At 46.5% G+C, this 23,973-nt stretch overlaps 1 protein-coding gene across 4 annotated transcripts in view; it reads left to right on the forward strand.

Moving 5' to 3' along the window:
- Window positions 1–23,973, forward strand: part of LOC137372567 (potassium channel subfamily T member 2) — a 921,357-nt gene that overhangs the window by 673,170 nt on the left and 224,214 nt on the right. For all 4 annotated transcript variants that reach the window (XM_068036495.1, XM_068036496.1, XM_068036497.1 and 1 more), the window contains one exon: window positions 21,097–21,225. In XM_068036495.1, coding sequence (XP_067892596.1) covers window positions 21,097–21,225 — 129 coding nt within the window. The remainder of the gene's footprint in view (window positions 1–21,096; window positions 21,226–23,973) is intronic.

A 23,973-nucleotide genomic window follows, 5' to 3' on the forward strand; every position in this document is an offset into this window, starting at 1 on the left:
ACAATGTTGGGTGAAGAAAAATTCTGTGGCTATTTGTTGTTCTTGAAAGCATTAAAGTAAGCATTTTGTTCATCAAAAACTTGAATTTCAACCAAAAAAGAAGATTCCAAAAAGAAAAGCAATGGATTACACTTTTGAATAAGATTATGGGTGGCGCAGTGGTTAGCACCGCAGCCTCACAGCTCCAGCGACCCGGGTTCAATTCTGGGTACTGCCTGTGTGGAGTTTGCAAGTTCTCCCTGTGTCTGCGTGGGTTTTCTCCGGGTGCTCCGGTTTCCTCCCACAAGCCAAAAGACTTGCAGGTTGGTAGGTAAATTGGCCATTATAAATTGCCCCTAGTATAGGTAGGTGGTAGGGAAATATAGGGACAGGTGAGGATGTGGTAAGAATATGGGATTAGTGTAGGTTTAGTATAAATGGGTGGCTGATGGTCGGCACAGACTCGGTGGGCCGAAGGGCCTGTTTCAGTGCTGTATCTCTAAACTAAATTAGCCACTTGTCACTTAAGTAGAACAGAGCTCTACAGGCTAAAAAGAATCAAATCCAGTGGAAAAGACAGAGAAATGAAGGATCAAATATGGCAGAATAAACATACGAATGTTACATACAAAGGTAATATTATTCCTCTGCACCCCACCCCTCACCAAAGCTGGAACCTAACTTGCAACAGGCTCATGGAATTTCTTGGCACTATTGCAGGATGTATGTCCAAAACAATTTGCATATAGAGATAGTTAATGGCCAGTGTACTTACTTGTCCATTAATTAGGGAAATCATTTTCTGATGTTTTGTACTACATCATTGGCAGATGACATCTGATACAGCAAACTTGCGGTAAGTAGAATTCTGTTCCAGTGACAGAAAGATGGGAAGCAAACAGTGCATCAATTACAATATGTGTCCCTTTTAACAACAATGTGTTTTTTTTACTAATAGTGTCAGATAATATTTTAAGTCATTGCATTTTAATGCAATATATTGCACCATTAAGGAAATGAATTCAGTTTTATGCATTGTCAGGGCAGGACTTCATCTGTGTTGTTTGCAGCAGCAATAAAACTAAGCAGAGTCCACAGCACCATGGTGTAAAAATTGATTTTATTCAGCAGCATGAAGCTGAGGTCAGTGCCTCTGGATTTATGTGTAGCATTTAATTTAAATGCATTTCTTCCGTGCCTTTATGTCCCAGTTTGTCTTCTCTGAAGGATCAGGGAGGATGGTTGCAAGTAGTGCTGGAATTGACCCAGCCAACCACCCCTCCCCTCCCCTACCACGAACCCCAGTCAATAGTTTCAAAATCAATTGAAAGTGGTGCATCATACAACCCGTCTGATTTAAGCTCACAGAGAATGCTTTTTGGCTCAAACTTTGCAAAGTCTTCTTTGGCTTCCTTGTCTCGGGAGACAATGGGTAAGTGCCTGGAGATGGTCAGTGGTTTGTGGAGCAGCGCCTGGAGTGGCTATAAAGGCCAATACTAGAGTGACAGACTCTTCCACAGGTGCTGCAGAAAAAATTGGTTGTCAGGGCTGTTACACAGTTGGCTCTCCCCTTGTGCCTCTGTCTTTTTTCCTGCCAACTACTAAGTCTCTTCGACTCGCCACACTTTAGCCCCGCCTTTATGGCTGCCCACCAGCTCTGGCGATCGCTGGCAACTGACTCCCACGACTTGTGATCAATGTCACAGGACTTCATGTCGCGTTTGCAGACGTCTTTAAAGCGGAGACATGGATGGCCGGTAGGTCTGATACCAGTGGCGAGCTCGCTGTACAGTGTGTCCTTGGGGATCCTGCCATCTTCCATGTGGCTCACATGGCCAAGCCATCTCAAGCGCCGCTGACTCAGTAGTGTGTATAAGCTGGGATGTTGGCCGCCTCGAGGACTTCTGTGTTGGAGATACGGTCCTGCCACCTGATGCCAAGGATTCTCCGGAGGCAGCGAAGATGGAATGAATTGAGACGTCGCTCTTGGCTGACATACATTGTCCAGGCCTCGCTGCCATAGAGCAAGGTACTGAGGACACAGGCTTGATACACTCGGACTTTTGTGTTCCGTGTCAGTGCGCCATTTTCCCACACTCTCTTGGCCAGTCTGGACATAGCAGTGGAAGCCTTTCCCTTGCGCTTGTTGATTTCTGCATCGAGAGACAGGTTACTGGTGATAGTTGACCCTAGGTAGGTAAACTCTTGAACCACTTCCAGAGCGTGGTCGCCGATATTGATGGATGGAGTATTTCTGACATCCTGTCCCATGATGTTCGTTTTCTTGAGGCTGATGGTTAGGCCAAATTCGTTGCAGGCAGCCGCAAACCTGTCGATGAGACTCTGCAGACACTCTTCAGTGTGAGATGTTAATGCAGCATCGTCAGCAAAGACGAGTTCCCTGATGAGGACTTTCCGTACTTTGGTCTTCGCTCTGAGGCAGGCAAGGTTGAACAACCTGCCTCCTGATCTTGTGTGGAGGAAAATTCCTTCTTCTGAAGACTTGAACGCATGTGAGAGCAGCAGGGAGAAGAAAATCCCAGTGTAGGTGCGAGAACACAGCCCTGTTTCACTCAGGATAGGAAAGGCGTCTGATGAGGCGCCGCTATGCTGAATTGTGCCTTTCATATTGTCATGGAATGAGGTGATGATACTTAGTAGCTTTGGTGGACATCGATCTTTTCTAGTAGTCTGAAGAGACCACGTCTGCTGACGAGGTCAAAGGCTTTGGTGAGATCAATGAAAGCAACGTAGAGGGGCATCTATTGTTCGCGACATTTCTCCTGTAGCTGACGAAGGTAGAACAGCATGTCAATGGTTGATCTCTCTGCTCGAAAGCCACACTGTGCCTTAGGGTAGACACGCTCGGCCAGCTTCTGGAGCCTGTTTAAAGCAACTCAAGCGAAGAGAATGCTTTTGGCTCAAACTTTGCAAAGTACACAAACATTTATGTCATAGAATACATTTTCTAATTTTTTATGGCATATTAATAGACATGGGAGTTAAATGCAGCATGAGCTCCCCCTCTCACTCCTACTCCAAAAATCATAGAATCACAAAGCACAGAAGGAGACTATTGAGGCCATTGGGGCTCTGCCAGTTCTTTGAAAGAGCTATCCAATTAGTCCCAATCACCTGGTCTTTCTTCAGCAAATGTTTCCTTTCCAAGTATATATCCAATGCCTAACAAGTCATAACAATTGACTGAGCTTAAAAAAAAAAGTCTCTGTAAACCTTGCTGTTCTATTCTCAGGCTTGTAGTTTGTTTTGACCTGCAAATTGCAAGGGAAATAATTAATGAATCACTCAAAAGCTCTCAAGTTAAATAAGGTCATTTATTAAAGGAAAATAAGAGAAAAACACTTCTAGATTTAAATGGCAATACAGTGCTCTTCTTAGTCTTAGACAATTCATTTTCTCCTGATTATGGTCTCTAGAAGTTACCCCACCATCAATGTTAGGCTGATTAGCCTATAATTACTGGATTTAGCCCTCTCACCTTTTTTTGTGCAGAAGTGTAACATTTGCAACCCTGTAGTCTTTTGGCACCACTCCCATAATCCAATGAGCATTGAAAGATTATGGCCAGAGCACCCTTTATTTTCATCTTTACTTCCCTTAGCAACCTAGGCTGCATCCAATCCAGACTGGGTTCATTTTCTACTTTGAGAACTGCCAACCTTTTAAGTACCTCCTCTTTATTTGGATCCTATTTAATTCTATGGAGAAAAGTTCATTTGCGTAATAGCATTTCAGGTAGTGCTATGCAGATTTACATAGATTATCCGGGGGCAGGCAGCACCAGAGGCTGCCATCTGCATAGCATTCCTCATTGAAGAACGCCATATGGGCTGCACAGGTAGTGTCCCACAGCTCTGCCTGACTCTGCAGAATTGGGGTAGCCTGCATAGCACTGCTTGAAATGACGATCCGCGAAGAAACTTTTCCCCCTCTATCTTTAGTTATCCAGGGAGCTCTAGTTTTGGATGCCCTTCCTTTCCCCCTCATAGAAATTTGTTTAGTCTGTATGTGAACTATCTCCTCTTTGAAGGCTTCCTCTTGTTCATTTACTGTTTTACTTGCCAGACCTGGTTTCTAAACCAGCTGGGCTGGATCCTTTCTCAACTCAATGAAATTGTCTCTCTTGCAGTTGAGTGGCTTCACCTTTGATTGTTCCTTCTCCTTTTCCATAATTATTTCAAATCTAACAATATTATGATTATTGCTTCCTCAACCCTCTTTGAAACATGCTCCACTTGCCCCATTTCATTCCCGAGTATTTGATACAGCACTTGTTGGAATGGAATTATACTGATTAAGAAAGTTCTCCTTTATGCATTTTTCTCCTTCCTTGCCCTTAGACTGTGGTTTGTTTCCCCAAGTCTATCTTAAGATAATTGTAAGTCCCTACAGGTTTGCACCACTATTGTCTTCCCACTATTTTGTCTGCTCCATAACTCTAACCAAACAGATTCTGTCTTTGAAACCTCAAGCACATCATCCCTTTCCAGGGCTGTAGCAGTACCTTTGATATTATTGTCACTCCTTTTTACTTTCCCTATTTCTCATAAATACATTGTATCCAGGATTGTTAAGTTTTCATTCCTTTTCATATCAGCCAGAGCCTTGACCATATGATGGTGGCTGAAAATTGTTGCCTGCCACACAGAGGAAAGAGTCCTGTGCAAATACATTTTGCAATGTTATATCAGGACTGTTATTTCAGATCTCCAAAGCTGGGGAGTAAACAACCATGTAACAATATACATGTCCTGACTATCTGATAACCTTTTTATATTGTTGCTGCTCTGCAAACCCAGCTTCCCTGAGTCTCCTCCTAGCATTTTCACTCTACATCCCACTGGCTTCTCCTAGTGGCTGACTTGAGGACTGAAAAAATCAGGAAACAATCAATACCTAGTCCCCTCTTGAATTGTGCAAAGCCAGAACACTGCACCATCATATCGGTTAGCTCATTACTCAACATTTCCAAGATTTCTTTTGCTTAAAGCTGCAATTGCAACAACAAGATAAAAGTACCCCTTCTCTCTTTAGTTAGAAAATGAATTTTAGTGTAATGTTTCTCATTTGTTATCTTATTTTGCAAAGCAACTGCAGGAATCTTTTCAAGGAGGGAGAAAAACATTTTTTTGTGGAGTCATTTTTTATATCATTCAAGTGGATAAATGAGGTCCATATACAAAATGATTTTCCAGATGTCATTTATGTGTGTGGGTGTTAATTATTTTTATTGCTTTCTAACAGTTCGGTACAACATATCCGGAGTGCCCATGGAGGTAATTTAGTTTCTTCTGTTATATAACACATTGGGCTGAATTTTATCCAGATGCCGCACTCCGAAGCGGCGCCCTTTAAACTCAGCAGGGGCCCGCATTTAGCAGCCGCCGCAGAGCCCCTGCGATGTTACGTGCAGGGGCTCATTAGCATCACTGCACCGAGCCTCCCCCCCCCCCCCACCCTCTAATATTACGGGGGGGGAGAGGCGAGACATTCGGCGCAGTGAGGAACCCTTTGACAGCTGTGCAGCAGGTACTGGGGCCCTATTTAAAGCGCCCCAGCACCTGCTTCCTGACAGCTGTGAAAGAATGCTTACCTGACTGCTGAAGAGTGGGGCTGCTGTCAATCGGGCAGCAAAGCAGAAAGTGTTACAGAAATCCAGCAGGTCAGGCAGAATCTGTGAAAATAGAAGCGGAGTAAACAGACCCGAAAGTTAACTCTGCTTCTCTCTCCACAACTGCTGAGTTACCCCAGCACTTTCCGCTTTGCTGCCACATACTTACCCTGCTGTGTCCCAGTGTCCTGTGAAGTTGCGATCCTCTTCTTCCACTCAAGTGTAACATTGCTTCTTGTAGGCATGCCGCACCTGAGTGAATAATCTTAATTTTGCATATCCCAGGATGCGAGTCTTAAATACACCATAAAAGGTATTACAGAGGTTTACAGAGAACACACTGACACAAATGGAAATGCACGGGTGTCACAGCAATGTAAATACATCTTTCACTAAATGTTCCTCACCAACATGTGTGTCCTTTGCTCTGTGCGAATAATGTGTGCCAGCATGTAATGTCATCCCTTTGCACTGTTGGCCCTTTAGGAGAGCCAACTTATGCAATAACGTCATTGCCATGCCACCATTACTCATGAGCATCTCCATGGATGCAGTGACATGGGCATTGGCTCAGTCAACTGCTGCCTCTAATGGTTTACACAGGGTTGCTGCAGATGTGGACTGGTGCACAGCAGGTGAGCGAGGAAGATGTGTGGCTTGCAGAGCTCATGTCAGTTCCTATGGAGCAGACAGCCTTTGTCTGATAAGCCACTTCTGTACATCTCTAGCTTACCGCTAGCCCTGCGTGCACAGCCTGGGTGCACAGCCATCTGCTCTCCCATGTGTCATTCATGTTGTAGGTCCTCAGCGTCCTCGTAGTCTGAGGAGGAATCCTGTTGACGCCTCTCCTCATCATGCCACGCCTGGCCCCTATCGAGTGCATAGTTGTGCAGAGCAGCAAAGAAAGGAGCTGGCCTTTTCGGCCCGTAGTACAGGGCATCACCCTATCCATACAGGCATTGGAAGTGCTCTTCCAGCATACCAATCTCCTGCTCAATGTTGGCTCTTGTAGCTCAGTGGCTGGCATTGTATCTCTCCTCTTCAGCAGTGGTTGGGTCTCTCACGAGTGTCGGAAGCCATGTCTGCAAGGGATGTCCTTTACCTTCAAGAAGCCACCCCTCCATCTGAGCCAGTTCAGTGAGCAGTGGTGGCAGCTGGGACTGGTGCAGGTCCCGGGTGTCATGACAGCTGTCTGAGAAGCGGTCACAGATTTTAATGAAGCATTTGCGGTGATCACATATCAGCTTCACCTAAATTGAGAGGATTCCTTTAATAGTGATGTCTGCAGGTGGTAGCCTGACGGGAGGCCTGATGGCCTCAGGAGTGCAGTCTATGAACATTACAACCTATGGTTCTACGGCAATGGTGCCGAAACCGATGGCCCTCTGGGCCTGGCTGTGAGTGTCTGTCTTGAAGCGGATATCATCACTGGCTCTCCAGTGCAAACCTCCCTGATGCAGCGGTGCACTGCTGACTGTGTGACCCCACAAAGGTCTTTGGTGGACCCCTGAAAAGCTGCATCGACGTCAAGCTTGAGAACCACCTCCACAATGAGGACCAAAGGCATGGGATGTCCACTGAAGCCCAGGAGCTGCAGGTCATCTTTGAGCAGGGCACAGAGACGTGCCACCACCCTCTCTACATGCACATTTGCCTCTGACACTGGTGCTCTGACATCCGATGGCATGTCATGTGGGGCCTGTAGATGCACGGCAATCGTAATGGCGAGCTCCCCTTGGGGGCTGCTGCTCATGACCAGGGGCCTCGACGTGGATCGCATCTGCCTGTTGATTTTGCTCTGGTGCATACGGATCCTCAGGAGCAGAGGATCACACAATGTCGGATGAGCCATACCTATTTCCATGTGATAAATAAAGTTGAACCCTTCATGTATTCGAAGGTTCCTAACAGGGCATGGATTGATGTTGACGGGTACATCAGCTGCTTTCCTGGATCAACTATGTGGCGTGCCATGGCATTGCCCTTCTTGGCCAACACTGAGTGGCACAGCATGATCACATCAAGATCCTACCAGCTGAATCGATTGCCCCCACCATCCAGATAACCTTAATGCTCCTAACCTTTCTGGCACCCTCTCCACACACACAACAAAGAACAAAGAACAGTACAGCACAGGAACAGGCCATTCGGCCCTCCAAGCCTGCGCCGATCTTGATGCCTGCCTAAACTAAAACCTTCTGCACTTCCGGGGTCCGTATCCCTCTATTCCCATCCTATTCATGTATTTGTCAAGATGCCTCTTAAACGTCTCTATGGTACCTGCTTCCACCACCTCCCCCGGCAACAAGTTCCAGGCACTCACCACCCTCTGTGTAAAGAACTTGCCTCGCACATTCCCTCTAAACTTTGCCCCTCTCACCTTAAACCTATGTCCCCTAGTAACTGACTCCTCCACCCTGGGAAAAAGCTTCTGACTATCCACTCTGTCCATGCCGCTTATAACTTTGTAAACCTCTATCATGTCACCCCTCCACCTCCGTCGTTCCAGTGAAAACAATCCGAGTTTATCCAACCTCTCCTCATAGCTAATGCCCTCCAGACCACGCAACATCCTGGTAAACCTCTTCTGTACCCTCTCCAAAGCCTCCACGTCCTTCTGGTAGTGTGGCGACCAGAATTGCACGCAATATTCTAAGTGTGGGCCTAACTAAAGTTCTGTACAGCTGCAGCATGACTTGCCTATTTTTATACTCTATGCCCTGACCGATGAAAGCAAGCATGCCGTATGCCTTCTTGACTACCTTATCCACCTGCGTTTCCACTTTCAGTGACCTGTGGACCTGTACGCCCAGATCTCTCTGCCTGTCAATACTCCTGAGGGTTCTGCCATTTACTGTATACCTCCCACCTGCATTAGACCTTCCAAAATGCATTACCTCACATTTGTCCGAATTAAACTCCATCTGCCATTTCTCCGCCCAAGTCTCCAACCGATCTATATCCTGCTGTATCCTCTGACAATCCTCATCACTATCCGCAACTCCACCAACCTTTGTGTCGTCCGCAAACTTACTAATCAGACCAGCTACATTTTCCTCCAAATCATTTATATATACTACAAACAGCAAAGGTCCCAGCACTGATCCCTGCGGAACACCACTAGTCACATCCCTCCATTCAGAAAAGCACCCTTCCACTGCTACCCTCTGTCTTCTATGACCGAGCCAGTTCTGTATCCATCTTGCCAGCTCACCTCTGATCCCATGTGACTTCACCTTTTGTATCAGTCTGTCATGAGGGACCTTGTCAAAGGCTTTACTGAAGTCTATATAGATAACATCCACTGCCCTTCCTTCATCAATCATCTTTGTCACTTCCTCAAAAAACTCATCAAATTAGTGAGACACGACCTTCCCTTCACAAAACCATGCTGCCTCTCGCTAATAAGTCCATTTGTTTCCAAATGGGAGTAAATCCTGTCCTGAAGAATCCTCTCTAATAATTTCCCTACCACTGACATAAGGCTCACCGGCCTATAATTTCCTGGATTATCCTTGCTACCCTTCTTAAACAAAGGAACAACATTGGCTATTCTCTCGTCCTCTGGGACCTCACCTGTAGCCAACGAGGATGCAAAGATTTCTGTCAAGGCCCCAGCAATTTCTTCCCTTGCCTCCCTCAGTATTCTGGGGTAGATCCCATCATGCCCTGGGGACTTATCTACCTTAATGCTTTGCAAGACACCCAACACCTCCTCCTTTTTGATAATGAGATGACTGAGACTATCTACACTCCCTTCCCTATGCTCATCATCCACCAAGTCCTTCTCTTTGGTGAATACTGATGCAAAGTACTCATTTAGTACCTTGCCCATTTCCTCTGGCTCCACACATAGATTCCCATCTCTGTCCTTGAGTGGGCCAACCCTTTCCCTGGTTACCCTTTTGCTCTTTATATATGTATAAAAAGCCTTGGGATTTTCCTTAATCCTGTTTGCCAATGACCAACAGGGTGACTAGAGCGTCATTGCTCCTTCACAAACACAAATAAATAACAGAGCGTACACTGTTTACGGAGAGAGGGTACGTAGTATCTCCCTTCATGCCTGCAGAGCTTTCCCTCCAGTAATCACAGACCCCCTCCATCCTCTCTTCCTGTATGCAGAATGAGACCCCTGAATATCCCACTCCTTCTTCCCTTCCGTAACGCAAAGTGAGACCCCTGAATATCCCCCCTCCCTCCTCCCTTTCAGAATGCAGAATGAGACCATTGACTATCCCCCCTCCCCCCTTCCATGATGCAGAGTGAGACCATTGAATATGCCTCCCCCCTCCACCCTTCTGTAATGCAGAGTGAGACCCCTGAATAAAAAAACTTACCTTCGCTGGCGACAACATCTGCCTCTGAGGACGCTCTGGCTTTTCAAATCGTGAACGGGACGGCACGTGACGGCCGCCCCATTCAGCGAAAAATCCAGAAGTGTCCATGGAGAGGCGACGGGCTGCATAATTTGCAGAGTTAATTACTATTTAACATATTCTAATTGGGGTGCCACCGCCGTTCGGCGGGGGTTGCAGCAAGGTCCCTCCGCCGCCAGTAATTTGTGGCAGGCCCTTCTCGACTTCACAGGTCGAGGCGGGCATCACCCCGCAGAATTTTACCGGCCCCCACACCGCGACCCGCTGCGTCGAGGGGCTGGTAAAATTCAGCCCATTGTGTGTTGCTCTCTTATTCTCCAATATCGATGTGACTAGCTAGTACTACTTGTTTATTGCTGGATGAGGGGCTCAAGAGTTTCTTTAAGCTGATGGCAGTATTTATAATTTAAAAAAATTATGGATACTCAAAGCAATTGGAAGTCAGTAATCTCATTCAGGATTATTTTAAAAGCAATGTAGGAAAGAGAATACTCACATATAAACTATGCACCTCATTGGGCTGAACTTAATGCGGCCTTTGAAGAGGGGTATGGTGGCTTGGGGGGACGGAGAATCACTCCGGATCCGTCTGATGGGAAATCTGGCGTCATGACGTCGGATCTGGATTTTGTCAGTGGCAGGAAAGCATCCTGGTGGCATTGCCACCCCCCCCGCCCCCGCAGTGCAACGGGAAGCTGTTTTAAATTGCTGAAATGCTGACTTAAATGCATCTAAATGTAATTAATTCGGATTTAATGATTGCTCCTCGATTTTGTGAACGGTGGGCAGCAGTCATGTGCCTTTGGGGTCATGACCATTTCAACCTGGCGGCACCAAGATGAGAGGCCACATTGCCACGACAGGTAGGTGACTTTGAGCATTGCTGCATCAGGGAAGAAGGGGTTCAGAAGCCATTGTGGGACTGTGTTGCTTTGCAAAGGCGTCCGGGGTCTTGAGGGCTTTGCAAGTGTGTAGTGGGTCTCGAGGGCTCTGCAAGGGCGTTCAGTATGGGTTACATGGGGGGCAGTATAGGTTTGACAAACTGCTGCGTGATATGTTTGGTCACTCACACTGCTGGAACAGAGGGTGGGCCATCATCAAGGTTGGGCTCTGAAGTCCATCAGCGACATCGCCAAGAAAATTGTTAGAATCTCATCTGCAAAGGCAGGAACGTTTCTGCATTGACAGAGCTCTGCAGGCCCACAGGTCACCTGGCATGGGTCTCATACACTATGTATTTCTGGACCCCCGTGGAATAATGCAGAGTCTCTGATGGAGGAGGGACAACAGGCTGCTGGGCCTGTCCGGAAAGCTCAATGACAAGAGCAACAGCAGCCGGCCATGTCAAGAAGGGCCCACCAGCGTCACAGAGTGTATTGAACTCAGATCAGCTACCTCCAAATATCAGAGCACCATTGTCAGTGAAGACTACGGCTCTCCAGGGAGGCTGTCACTGACTTATGTGTTTTGCTGCAGGACGATTTGCGACCTTTTGGATTTGGGGGTCACCCTATGCCAGTGTCCCTGAAGGTCACCATTGCACTAAACTTCTACCCATCTGGATCTTTCCAGGGATCTACTGGGGATATGTGCCCACTGCTGCATCAAGGAGGTGACCAATGCCCTGTTCAAGAGAGCCAGCAACTATGTGCACTACCAGGCTGACCCTCACCGTCAGGCCAAGAGAGCCATCGGATTCGGGGCCATTGCTGGATTCCCCCAGGTGCAAGGTGTGATAGATTACAAGCATGTGCCCATCGAGGATCCTACTGACCAGTCAACCACCTGCATCAACAGGAAGGCTTCCATTCAATCAACATTCAACTGGTCTGTGACCACTGAAAGCATTTCCTGCAGGTGTGAGCCCGCTTCCCAGGAAGCAGCCATGACATCTACACACTTCAACAATCTCAGGTGCCACAGCTTTTAAGGCCCCAGCTCACCTTCAGGGATGGATTCTCGGGTCAAGGGGTACCCATTGAAGAAATGGCTATTGACGCCTGTGAGGAGCCCTCGCAATGCAACAGAGGAGAGCTACAATTGCCACGGCTCCATCTGAGCGCCCATGGAGCAGGCCATTGGGCTGCTGAAGATGAAGTTCCCAACCTCGATCGATCCGATGGAGCCCTGCAGTATGTCCCAGTGAGGGATCACATATTGTGGTGTCTGCTGTGCCCTGCATAATCTAGCATTGCAGAGGCGGGAGGCTTTGTATGACCATGAGATGCCGGAGCAACTCTCCTCCACTGACAAGGACAATGCAGAGGTGGGAGAGGGGCAAGCAGCAGTGGATGGTGAAGGCCCTGTGCAAGATGCCAGCTGGGTTGAGCTAAAGGCCAAGGAGGCAAGAGATAACTTCACAATGTCCCATTTCCAGCCACCCTGATGTCCATTCACAGAGAGTCAAATAAAGGTTCACCTCAATGCGTGAATTCTGTCGCCTCCTTTCCATTTATTTTCCCTGCCTTGTGTCCGGATGCAATGTTCGCTAGTGCGTGGGAGACCATGGGCTGGATTTTGCAGCCCCCTTCCCCGATGTTGTGGTCAGGGGGGGTGCAGAAAATGCCTCCGGCAGAGGCCTGTCACGGAACTTGATGCCGGAAGGCCCGGCCCAATATTGCCAACGGCGTCAAGGCCTCTTGGCCCCCCTGCCGCTAGGCGATGGGAGCCAAATTTGCATAGTTAAATTTATTTAAATAAATGAATTAAGTACTTACCCACTCCTGCCTTTCTGTTCTGGTGCCATATTGGTGCCGGTGGCTGGCATTCCTGTGCCTTTGGATCTCTGTCCAGTGATCTAAGGTAGAACACTAGTGGGGAGTGGGGAGCAGATAAATTTCTCAGTGCGGGGGGCGGTGGGGGTGGGGGGGAGTGAGGTAAAACTAATTTTATTGGTCTGGGGGTAAAGTTTAAAGGTGATGAACTTGGGGTGGGGGGGAAGGTCAGGAGCACAAGGTAAGTGTTTTTGGGGGGAGAAGAGGGCAAGTTTTTATGTCCATGGTTATTGTGGGGGTGGGAGAGGGTCAGGATAAATTTATTTCATTTTTTACAAACACTGTATCTTTAAAAACTTAAATTAAATCAAAGGACATGAAACCCTTTAAAAATGGCGTCAGCACCTGCGCAGTAGCGCCTGACGCCATTGCTGTGGATGAACTGCCCACCCCCACCATGTCATTGCGGGTGTAGTCCACCCTGGCCATTTAAATGAACCGCTGCACAATGAATACGGGCAGACCGCCATTTTTGATCTCGGCAGTGAGCTTATAAAATCCAGCCCATGTTAATGAAGGCTCTCATCACATTGGCATGTTAATGAGGGCTATGGACACATTGGCATTGCCGGAAGGGGGAAGTCAGCAGCTCACAATTAAGGCATAATGGCACAAGTCTTTCAGACAATGATGGCTAATGATTTGGATAAAAGGACTTTTAATTATTTCCTACAAAACATATTACAAACTCCTGTGAGACCCAAAGTGTGGCGAGGCGGTCTTTTTAATACATTTGCGGGTGCTCCTACTCCTTGTGACAGCAGCTGGGCTGGAAGCAGGCTGCTGATCAAGCTGCTCCTTGGCCTGTGATGACTTTGGCCACCACTCTTTGGCATCGTGTGCGGTGCGGCGGCTCCTGGAGTTGGGCTCTCTGGCGAATGGGCTGTGAAGCCAGCTCTATGCTTGGAACGCCCTGAGGGGAGCCCCCAAATTTGGATGACAGCCTCTCCTGCTCCCTTTCAAGGCTCACTTGAACCTCCCTGCTCACCAGGGAAAGACCAGGAGCAGGCGTAGTCTCCTCAGAGGTGGATGACTGTCCCCCTGTGGCTGCAGTCTCCTGCACACGCCGACTTGCAAGAGAGAACACAAATGTGTGGGTTAGGCTGTGAATATCTCCTCATGCCAACCATGCATGATGTGGCTCTCCAACATTAATGAGTATGCACTTGGGAGCCAACCCTCACTTTCTTGCACAGGGACTCTGGTCTCCTTGTCAGAAACAGCGCGGCTGCCCTGGGTGCCCGCCAGTTCTAAGGCCTCGTTCTTGCTGGTGGTGAAAGGATGCAGATCATGAACTCCTCCGCCAGTCTGGACCATCTCCCTCCTATTGTGGGCCCTCATGTCCGACAAGAGGAATGATGGACATAGTAGAACATGGCAGTGAGATTAACAGTTCTGCTCATGTCAGCCCCTCATCCCCTAATGGGGGATCTGATATCTCTCATGCTGCCACATGCTGTCAGGGGAATTAAGGCGGGTGAGCTCTGAAGGAACGTGGTCTGTGGCCGAGATGCAGCCATGCATCTGTTAGGATGAAATAATACCCTAGCCCCTCTGCCATCGTTGTGGTGCTACCCTCCCCGTGTCATGCACCCTCCCCATAGTCACATGCACTCCCCAAGAAGGAGAGTGGTATGGACCACTCACCTTGGTGAATCGTTGATCCTCTTTTGACATTGGATCTAGATCCAGTGGGAGACCCCATGGCTGCTGACCTCCTCTGAGATCTCCACCCAAGCTGGCTTGGTCAGTTGGGAGGACCTCTTCTTGCCATCACTGGGGAAGAGAACCTCTCACTTATCCCTCACAGCCTGAAGGTGATTCTTGAGGGAGGCATCACTGAACTGTGGGGCCACCCATTGTCTGGCCTCGGGCATCCTTTGCTGTCCTCCTCGGGGGGATGAGCTCAGCGATACAGCAAAAGCTGTCAGTGACTCTAAGACAGGAGTGAATTCAGGGCTGTAGGCCTTTAAATATGGCACCAGCACCTGTCCCACAGTCATCTGACGCCATAATCGCTGACTCGTCTCCTGTCCCAGCCGCATGTTTGGGGGGTGACACCGCCTCCAGAATGTAAAACGGCTGTCTGTCATGTGATCGCAATGGGCTGACTGTCCACATTGCCTTCGGGAACGGTGCCCATTTCCGGGGCAGCAGGCTGACAAAATTCAGTCCCTAATGTGGCATTTACTTTAATGCAAAACACATTGATCATAGACAAAAAAGCAATGTGTTTTTTTTTATCTTCAGTATTTTACTTGGGAATTTAAGGCTTTTAAGAGAAGTTAAAATCAGTAATATATTTTCTAATATGATACAGAAATAGTGAGCTGATATCTTAAGTATAAAATAAAGTCAATATGCCTCTACTAAGTAATAACAATTAAATTCTTTGATCCATATTAAGATTGTCATCAAGATATAGACAGGTAAGTGTGATGTTGGAAAGTACATAGTCTAAGTAAACTAAAGCCATTCCCACTCATGACATGCTACACCTACACATCACTTATATTCAAATAGACAAAGGGTATGGAAATAACTGAAAGAAGCAATTGAACAATGTGTTTATTGGAGAACAGTAACAGAATTATTTGCAACTACCAATAATTTATGGTCACAGTATCTCCACTGAAGGCAAGCTGATTGGTTGCCTGATCTGGATAATTTTCTGACATGGCAGAGACGGATGTATGGCTTGGAGATGAGGAATGAGGGAATCATGAGCAAGGTTAGGGATACTGGGGGACACTCAACAGGGGTGCCATGGGATCTTTATGATATCTATGCCTTAGTTCCCATTCAAAATGGGTACTATGCAAATTGAAGGCTGCTTAGGTTATTCAGGCATATAGTGGACTGGTCCCCTTATTTGACTATAAGTTGGGGATTAATGACCCTTACGCACAACTTGTGCACAGACGCCCATCTCCCTTTGCACTGGCCGTATGCATTGCAGCACGCTAGGCAGCTTGATAGTATGGTAGCTGTTACTGCTGTGTACCCAATGTTTGGAAGGTTACCTGCCCCTGTAGCAACACTAACAGATTGTGTAGTTTTTTACAAGAATGGCACCTGAAGAATGCATTTACTTTGGTGATGTAGGTACAAAACCATGTCGCTTTACACCAACGCTGATGTTTTTCAGTGTAAATCCAAAGCTAAGGCCTGACTTGAATCCTGATTTGCAGTACAACCTTAGCATTGGAGTGAAACAAAACTGCTTTTCACCAGCTATATATTTGCATAAATCAAAGCAAAATACTGCAGATGCTGGAAATCTGAAATGAAAACAGAAAGTGCTGGAAACACTCAGCAGGCCAGGCAGCATCTGTGGAGAGAGAAGCAGAGTCAATGTCTCAAGTCTGTGACCTTTCATCAGAAATATTTTATATATTATATATTTGCATATGTTGTAAATGCACCCTTAGAATGATTTGCTGCTTTTTCCATAGCATTCAAATATTTAATATAAATTTATAGCATAATGTTATATAACCTTATAAGACTACATTTGTTATCGAAACCTTACTACCTTTAAAGATTTTCTGAGGTCAGGATCAAAAGCAGGTCCTGTCCCCACTGGTCTACTCCTGCTCCTATTTCTTGTGCTCTTGTGATGCACGGCCACCCACCTACGTGATCTTACCTGAGGCGACCAATTAAGAAGCCGCCACCCAGAGTGGGACAGGCACCCAGCTGGGCCAATGGGAGGGCCTGAAGAGTTGTCCAAAGGCAGCCCCACCAGGAGAGGTGAGTGCTGCTGTGGAGGTGGCCTCTGAAGATATAGGAAAATATTAAAATTATTTATTGTCATGGCTACCAGGTCATCTTTGTGAGGAGGGGAACCCCCTCCAGAGGATTGCCTGTGGCTGCAGCTATGGCCCTGTGGCAAAAGTGGCTCCAGAGTGGGGAGAGGTGGATAAATAAAGGAGGCTTTTCTTCCCATCTCCATGGACATGCCACTGGGAGAACCCAGTGGCGTCCCCAATCTGGTCCCGAGTGGCCAGTTAATTAGCTGTAATGGCTACCCGCTGCTGCCGGGTGGGTTGCTGGTTCCATTGCTTACCTGCCTCTGGCAAAATCAGCTGAAGGTGGGAACGCATCAGGTGACTGGTCCGATGCGCCATGTTCAAAATATCCACCCTCACCTGCCCACCACCAAAGCCACCTCCGCCTGGTAAGATTCTGCCCCACATTGTGCTTTAAGATGAGAGTGCTGTTATTAAACTGAATGCAAATGTGTATGTTGCCAGTTTACTACATTGATTAGTTTGTCAATTATTTTAATGTGATGGGGCACATGATAGTACTTGATAAAATTATACAATCTAGAGGGAAATCAATATAATTAGCACTTACTGGCTGAGTAATTATTCTTTGTAAGAAGAAGGAGCTTAACTTGAGTCCCCACAAGAATAGATATGAATACTATTAACTTCATATATTACAACTCCTAAAATGTATTTAATAGCGGACTACCCAGACCACATAAATTAAGTTTGCAAATATATTTTCTATTTTTTGACATTCTCATATATATCAACATTTAAGAATACTTCATTCTGCTGTTCCGAGACTGTGGGGTAGAAGTTCATAAGAGTGGTAGCGTAAAATGGTGCTATCATCTGGTTATAGGCCCGTGGATGGCCTTCCTGCCCTGCCACCAATTAAGGCCCTTAAGTGAGCAATTAAGGGCCTCAACCTGCCTCTGTCGGTGTTAGTCCAGCGGCAGGCAAGCCTGTCGTCACGCGGTGAGCATGCCAAGCAATCCCATGCAGGTTGCTTGCCGGCTTCGTGGTGGTGGGGGGTTGTTCCTTGTTCAAAGGCACTTAGTACCTGATTAAGGGACCCAGCATCTCGAAGGGGGTGGGGGGGGGTGGTGTCGGGGGTGCCTCACTGAGAGCCACCCCCCTGCCCTTGCTGCCAACCCCCACTATAGCCCCCTCCTCCATGACTTCCCCCGCCCCCCCCCCATACCCCGCAAAACCCCTCCCACCATGATTCACCTGTGGCCTAGGTCCCTTGACGCTTCTGGGCCTCTGGGGGGTACATTACGGGCAGCGTCTTTGCGGTGGTGCTGCTCAGTAAAAGAACTGGGGCCTCTGGCTGAAAGCTCTCAGCAGGTGGGACGTCCATCACCGGGGTCCTTAATCCCAGGGAAGGCCCACTGCTGTCCATTTAAGTGCTTAGTTGGCACATAATATGGCAGGCCTTCCCCAGAGGAGGCAATGCAGGGCTTTCACCGGCTCTTCAGCCAGTGGCTGGGACCCCCGTCGCCTACATCAAACTCCCCCAAAGTCTCAAACACACCACCATCCTTCCCACAGGAGGACCAGGTAAGTGTAACTTTTTTCCATTTTTGAAAGTTCCTTGTGGGTCAACAAGAACAGGAGTCTTATTCTTTTCCCCACAAGGACACCTTAGGAACATAGGAACAGGAGTAGGCCATTCAGCCCATTGAGCCTGCCGCGCCATTCAGTATGATCATGGCTGATCATCCACTTCAATGCCTTTTTCCCACACTATCCCTATATCCTCTTATGTCATTTGTATTTAGAAATCTGTAAATTTCTGTTTCAAACACACTCAATGACTGAGCTTCCACAGTCCTCTGGGGTGGAGAATACCAAAGATTCACAACCCTCTGAGCAAAGACATTTCTCCTCATCTCTGTCCTAAGTGGCCACCCCCTTATTTTGAAATTGTGTCCCCTGGTTCTGGACTCCCCAACCAGGGGAAACATCTTAGCTGCATCTACCCTGTCTATCCCTTTAAGTATTTTGTAGGTTTCAATGAGATCTCCTCTCATTGTTCGCAACTCTAGGGAATACAGGCCCAGTTTCCCCAATCTCCCTTCATAGGACAGTCCCGCCATCCCGGGAACAAGTCTGGTGAATCTTCGTTGCACTCCCTCTGTGGCAATTATATCCTTCCTAAGGTAAGGGGACCAAAACTGCACATGATACTCTAAGTACGGTCTAACCAAGGTTCTATACAATCGAAGCAAGACTTCACTACTCCTGTACTCAAATCCTCTTGCGATAAAGGGTAACATACCATTAGCCTTTCTAATTGCTTGCTGCACCTCCATGTTAGCTTTCAGTGACTTATTGACAAGGACACCCAGGTCCCTTTGTACATCGACACTTTCTAATCTCTTACCATTTAAGAAATACTCTGCACATCTATTCCTCCTACCAAAATGGATAACCTCACATTTTTCCACATTATGTTCCATCTTCCAAGTTCTCGCCCATTCACTAAGTCTGTCCAAATCCCCTCGAAGCTGCTTTGCATCTTCCTCATAACACACCCTCCCACCTAGTTTTGTGTCATTCGCGAACTTGCAAATACTACATTTGGTCCCCACATCCAAATCATTGATATATATTGTGAACAGCTGGGACCCAAGCACTGATCCCTGTGGTACCCCACGAGTCACAGCCTGCCTACACAAGAATGACCCGTTTATTCCTACTCTTTGTTTTCTACCTGTTAACCAATCCTCAATCCAAGCCAGTATATTACCTCCTATCCCATGTGTTTAATTTTGCTAACCAATCTCATGTGGGGGACTTTATCAAAAGACTTCTGAAAATCCAAGTATAACACGTCCACCAACCCCTTTATCAACACTGTTAGTATCATCCTCAAAAAATCCCCACACGTTCATCAAACATGATTTCCCATTCATAAATCTATGTTGACTATGCCCAATCAGATCATTATTATCCAAGTGTCCATTTATCACATCCTTTAGAATAGATTCTAGCATTTTCCCAACGACTGATCTAAGGCTAACAGGTCTGTAATTCCCTGTTTCAGGCGTCAATGTTGGGATATGCTAATTAGGCTTGGGAGTTAAAATCTGACAGAAGTCATGCTCTGGAGACACTTCACTGCCCGCTGTCGTTCCCGATCACCATCCCTGTGCTAAAAGCGAGGCTTTACTATGCTGAACTCAACTGATGTACACCAATTCATTTCGAAAATTTAACCGTTCTACCTGGCCATTTTCACACCATTCCCTTCATCCAAGGCCTGAGCAAAACTTCGTAAGAAGACAATGCACAAGATTAATCCCGAAAGGTGCAGACAAATTGAATGGATGGAAAGATCATGGGCTGTATTACTCTGATTTCCCAAGATGCATTGTTGTTAGCACTGCTCCCCATTTGTAGGGCCGGATCACTAAATGCCCCTAATGTTGCTTCAGTGTTTTTAGAGCAGTTGCCAAGTCATGTAACTGCTATTAAATGGCAAGGTTCGTTTATCCAGCTGTGGACTGCACAATCGTGGTAAGGAAAGACTGAATGCCAAAAGAGAAAAAAATGCTCATTCAGGCCCACAGCAACAGTCACCTGCTCCCTCCTGTAGAATGGCTTGAAATACTAAACAGATTAAGTGTGAAATTTGAAGCCAGTAAAAGTTTTACACAGCAGCCTGATCAAAGTACTTTATTTTGTGTGCTGTGCAAAAATAAAAAGCTGACACAAATAAGTTAAAAGGGACCCCTTTATCAAAGTGAAAGCCTGTCACCGTGAGGTGAGCTGCCTCAATATGGAAACAGTGTGGCTAACAACATGCACTCTGTCTGCTGAATGAGATGACTTGAGATATCTGTTCCACTTGACAGTTAACAGCTGGGCTGCTAATCATAGTTATTTGGTTGATGATCTGTCAGTCTGTCTGTTAATCGTCTTGAATCTCTGAAATCTGAATTGCAGTAAATGGCACGTTTTGTCCATCTTTAGTTTTGAATTACTGCGGTCTGAGCCTTCAGAAAATTGAGAGAGAAGTCCAGGCCTGAAGTTGCAATAATACAATGCAATGCAATAAACCCTTGGACTAGCTCCTCCGTGGCTAAACAAGCAAAACTTGACTGGAAAGAACCACAGTTGACCAATTGGAAATTGTTCTTGGGCCCTCCAGCAGTGTATATTTATAAATTATTCACCCCAATGATGCCACTAAATCCCAGTTATCCTCTTAAAAAGAGTCATGGTTCTATATTGAAAATGGTCAAATATGGGTATATTGTGGAAGAAAGCCTCAGTGTTTGTTTATCTTTAATTGTAATCAGTAAAGAAAAAAATGTTGTGATTGTGCAAAAGTAAAATGCATCATCAAATTAAAGTTTGAGCCAATGCAGTAACCTAGTGATGACAATTCATGAATCTATCTTTACTCTCATTCTGATTCTGCTAAAACTGTCATTGTGTCTAATTAGACTCAGCAAAAACAACACATCTGAGCAAGTGCAGAAAAGTCTTCAGGCTAATGTCAAGACCATATTTACTGAACAGTCTCATCTCTTCTGCTCTTATAGATGAAAATCACAGAAGATGATCTATGGATCAGGACATATGGGCGGCTTTATCAGAAGCTTTGCTCCTCATCGGGAGACGTTCCCATTGGTATTTATCGGACAGAATCACAAAAACTCACAACATCAGAGGTATGTGCATCTACTAATTTGTAAATTTAGTCTACTCTTAATTGAAAATATCTACTAATTCAAATTGAAAGTTTACAGAAAAGTCTCCTATTTAGATAAACTACCGAATAATTTAATTTTGTTTCTAGCAGAGGAATTTGAATTCACAAGAATATAATGCAATTATATATTTTCCTTTGGTTGTTTTTAATCTTTGAATACAGTTTCAGTGACAACTCAGCAATCTTTGACAGCATAATTAAATGTCACATGAGATAACTGAAGAACATTTCTGAACTTAAAAGAAACTATAAAATAAAGACAACATTCTGTGTTTCTGTATTAAGTTTTAGCATCTGTTTGAATCCATTTGAAAGGTGAATCATTGCTTCTAAATGGTAGCATCCATTGTATTTACTGTTGAAATTAGATTGTAGAAAAATCCAGCTGGAATTTACATTTCACAGAAAATATTACATCAGGATGAATAATTTACTTCCGATAAACAAAAATTATCTCGAGGCCTACACATACATAGAAATTTCTTGATATTTTTGATGGAATGAACCAGTGCAAGGCTTGGGAATTTTTAGACACAAAGCTAGACATTTGTTAGAATAAAAGGTATAACAGGAAACCATACCTAAGGTGGGAAGTGGTGGGGCTGCTTGTAGGTGTATATAACAGCCCATAGGGTCCATTGAACTCGAGTGAGTTGTCTACAGTTTTCTAAGGAGGTTATGCTTCTTCAGAGAGTCTGAAACCTGTGCAACCCCTTACAACGTGACCTGCTAACCACTCTCCCTGTTGGCTATGCATTGCCTGTGGCCATCAAAATCATTATGGCCCTTACATTTAAGCCCTTACAGGCTTAGTCCAGGGTGCAGCAGGTGACATCAGTCACATAAGTTGGTCATCCGTCCTTGCCTATGTCAAGCAGATTTCTGATGCCTTCTTTGCCAATGATAACAATTACATTACAATTTCGATGGATGCCAATAGTCAGCAGGAAAGGGCTATGGGATTTGCTGCAATGGTGCAGGTTCTCATTGACTGTACATACGTAGCCATGAGGGCACCTCCCAATCAGCCAGCAGCCTTCGTGAATAAGAAAGGCTACAATTCCATCAGTGTTCAACTGTTGAGTGATCATCTCCAGTGAATTATGCAGGTTTGTACCAGGTTTCCTGACAGCTGTCACGATGCATTCATTCTGTGCCAGTGCACCATCCCCCACTATTTCACCAGACTCAGTACATCAGAAGCTGGCTGTGAGAGAGCAAGGAGCACGCTTTACACAAATACCTGTTACGTAACCTGTGCTCACTGAAGCAATGAGCGATAGCCAGATCCATGGGGCCACTGGAGCCATCATAGCACACATCTGTAGGCTACTTAAACAACATTCTTGTTTCCTGGACACTTCAAGGCTGTTGTGCAGTACAGCCCACCGATGGTGCCCCGCATTTATCTGCTGCATTCTGTAATGGGGACAGGATCTAGAGCCTGCATTGCAAGCAGGGCTTCCCCAATCTGAAGATGAGGACTGTAATAAGAGTGCAGAAGGAGCAGAAGTGGGAAAGTGAGAATGCCAGCCTTCAACCAGAGCTATTTTCCAACAGTTACTTGCCTAATCCTTCACCTGATCTACGGTCACCTCTATCAACGCACTAACACTCCTCAGTACCACCTCTGCCAGTCTTTTCGCCCTGCAAAAAATAATTTCTGACCTCTGACCCACTTCACATTCATGACACCTGACACTTCTGGCACACTGTAGACAAAGTTGCCAAGTCACAAGCTTTCTTTTTAAAAATGGCTGATACAAAAGCCATGAGATATTTTACTGGCTACATACAGTGACACCACAAGCCCTGGAGAGAATGGAAATGCAACGATCTGAGATTGAGTTTATAAACATGGAGCTGAATTTAGTGCAGCCATTTGGTGCAGAAATGGTGGCGTGGGGGGCAGGGGGCGGACAATCGCATCAGAAGCATCCGCCTGAACATCCAACGCCGTGATGTCAGTTCTGGATTTAGTCAGTGGTGGGAAAGTACCAAGGGAATGATGGGAATGTAGTTTAAATTGCTGAATACTTAGTTTTAATATATTAGCATCTAATTCATTGCAATCCAATGGGGGGGCTTGGAATAAAGTGGAAAACGGGTAGTCCTCATGTGCCTTTGAATCCTTCGGATCCCCGACCATTGAAAGCTGGTGGCACTGAGGCAAGGCAGTGGAGGCCATTGTCAGCCTGCAGTACTGTGCATTCTGCAGGGGGAGTCCTGGTCTCGGGTGGGAGTGCGAGCTGAGCAGGCTGCAACAGGGGGAATTGGTTTTGAGTGGCTGCATCGGGTGACCAAACTGCTGGGTGAGAGAGTGGGGTGGCCATACTGCTGGATGCGAGGGTCAGCTATCAGCAAGGTTGGCACTGAGGGCCATCAGGTAGTGTGAGAGGAGAAGTAACAAAGGCACAACTGCCAAGGCAGGGTCATCTCTGCAAGGATAGCGCTCTGGAGGTCCACTGGTCACCTCGCATGGATCTCACACACCCTGGGCTGAATTTTACCGGCCCCTCGATGCTGCGGGTCATGGCGCAGGGGGCCGGTAAAACGTTGCGGGGAGAGGCCGCCTCAACCTGCGACGTCGAGAAGGGCCCGCCGCATATTACCAGCGGCGGCGGGACCATGGTGTGGCCCCCACCCCCACTACATGGCGGCGGCACCACAATCAACATATGGTAATGATTACTTACCTATGCTGATT

Source organism: Heterodontus francisci, chromosome 8 (assembly GCF_036365525.1).
Source record: "Heterodontus francisci isolate sHetFra1 chromosome 8, sHetFra1.hap1, whole genome shotgun sequence".
Taxonomy (NCBI): domain Eukaryota; kingdom Metazoa; phylum Chordata; class Chondrichthyes; order Heterodontiformes; family Heterodontidae; genus Heterodontus; species Heterodontus francisci.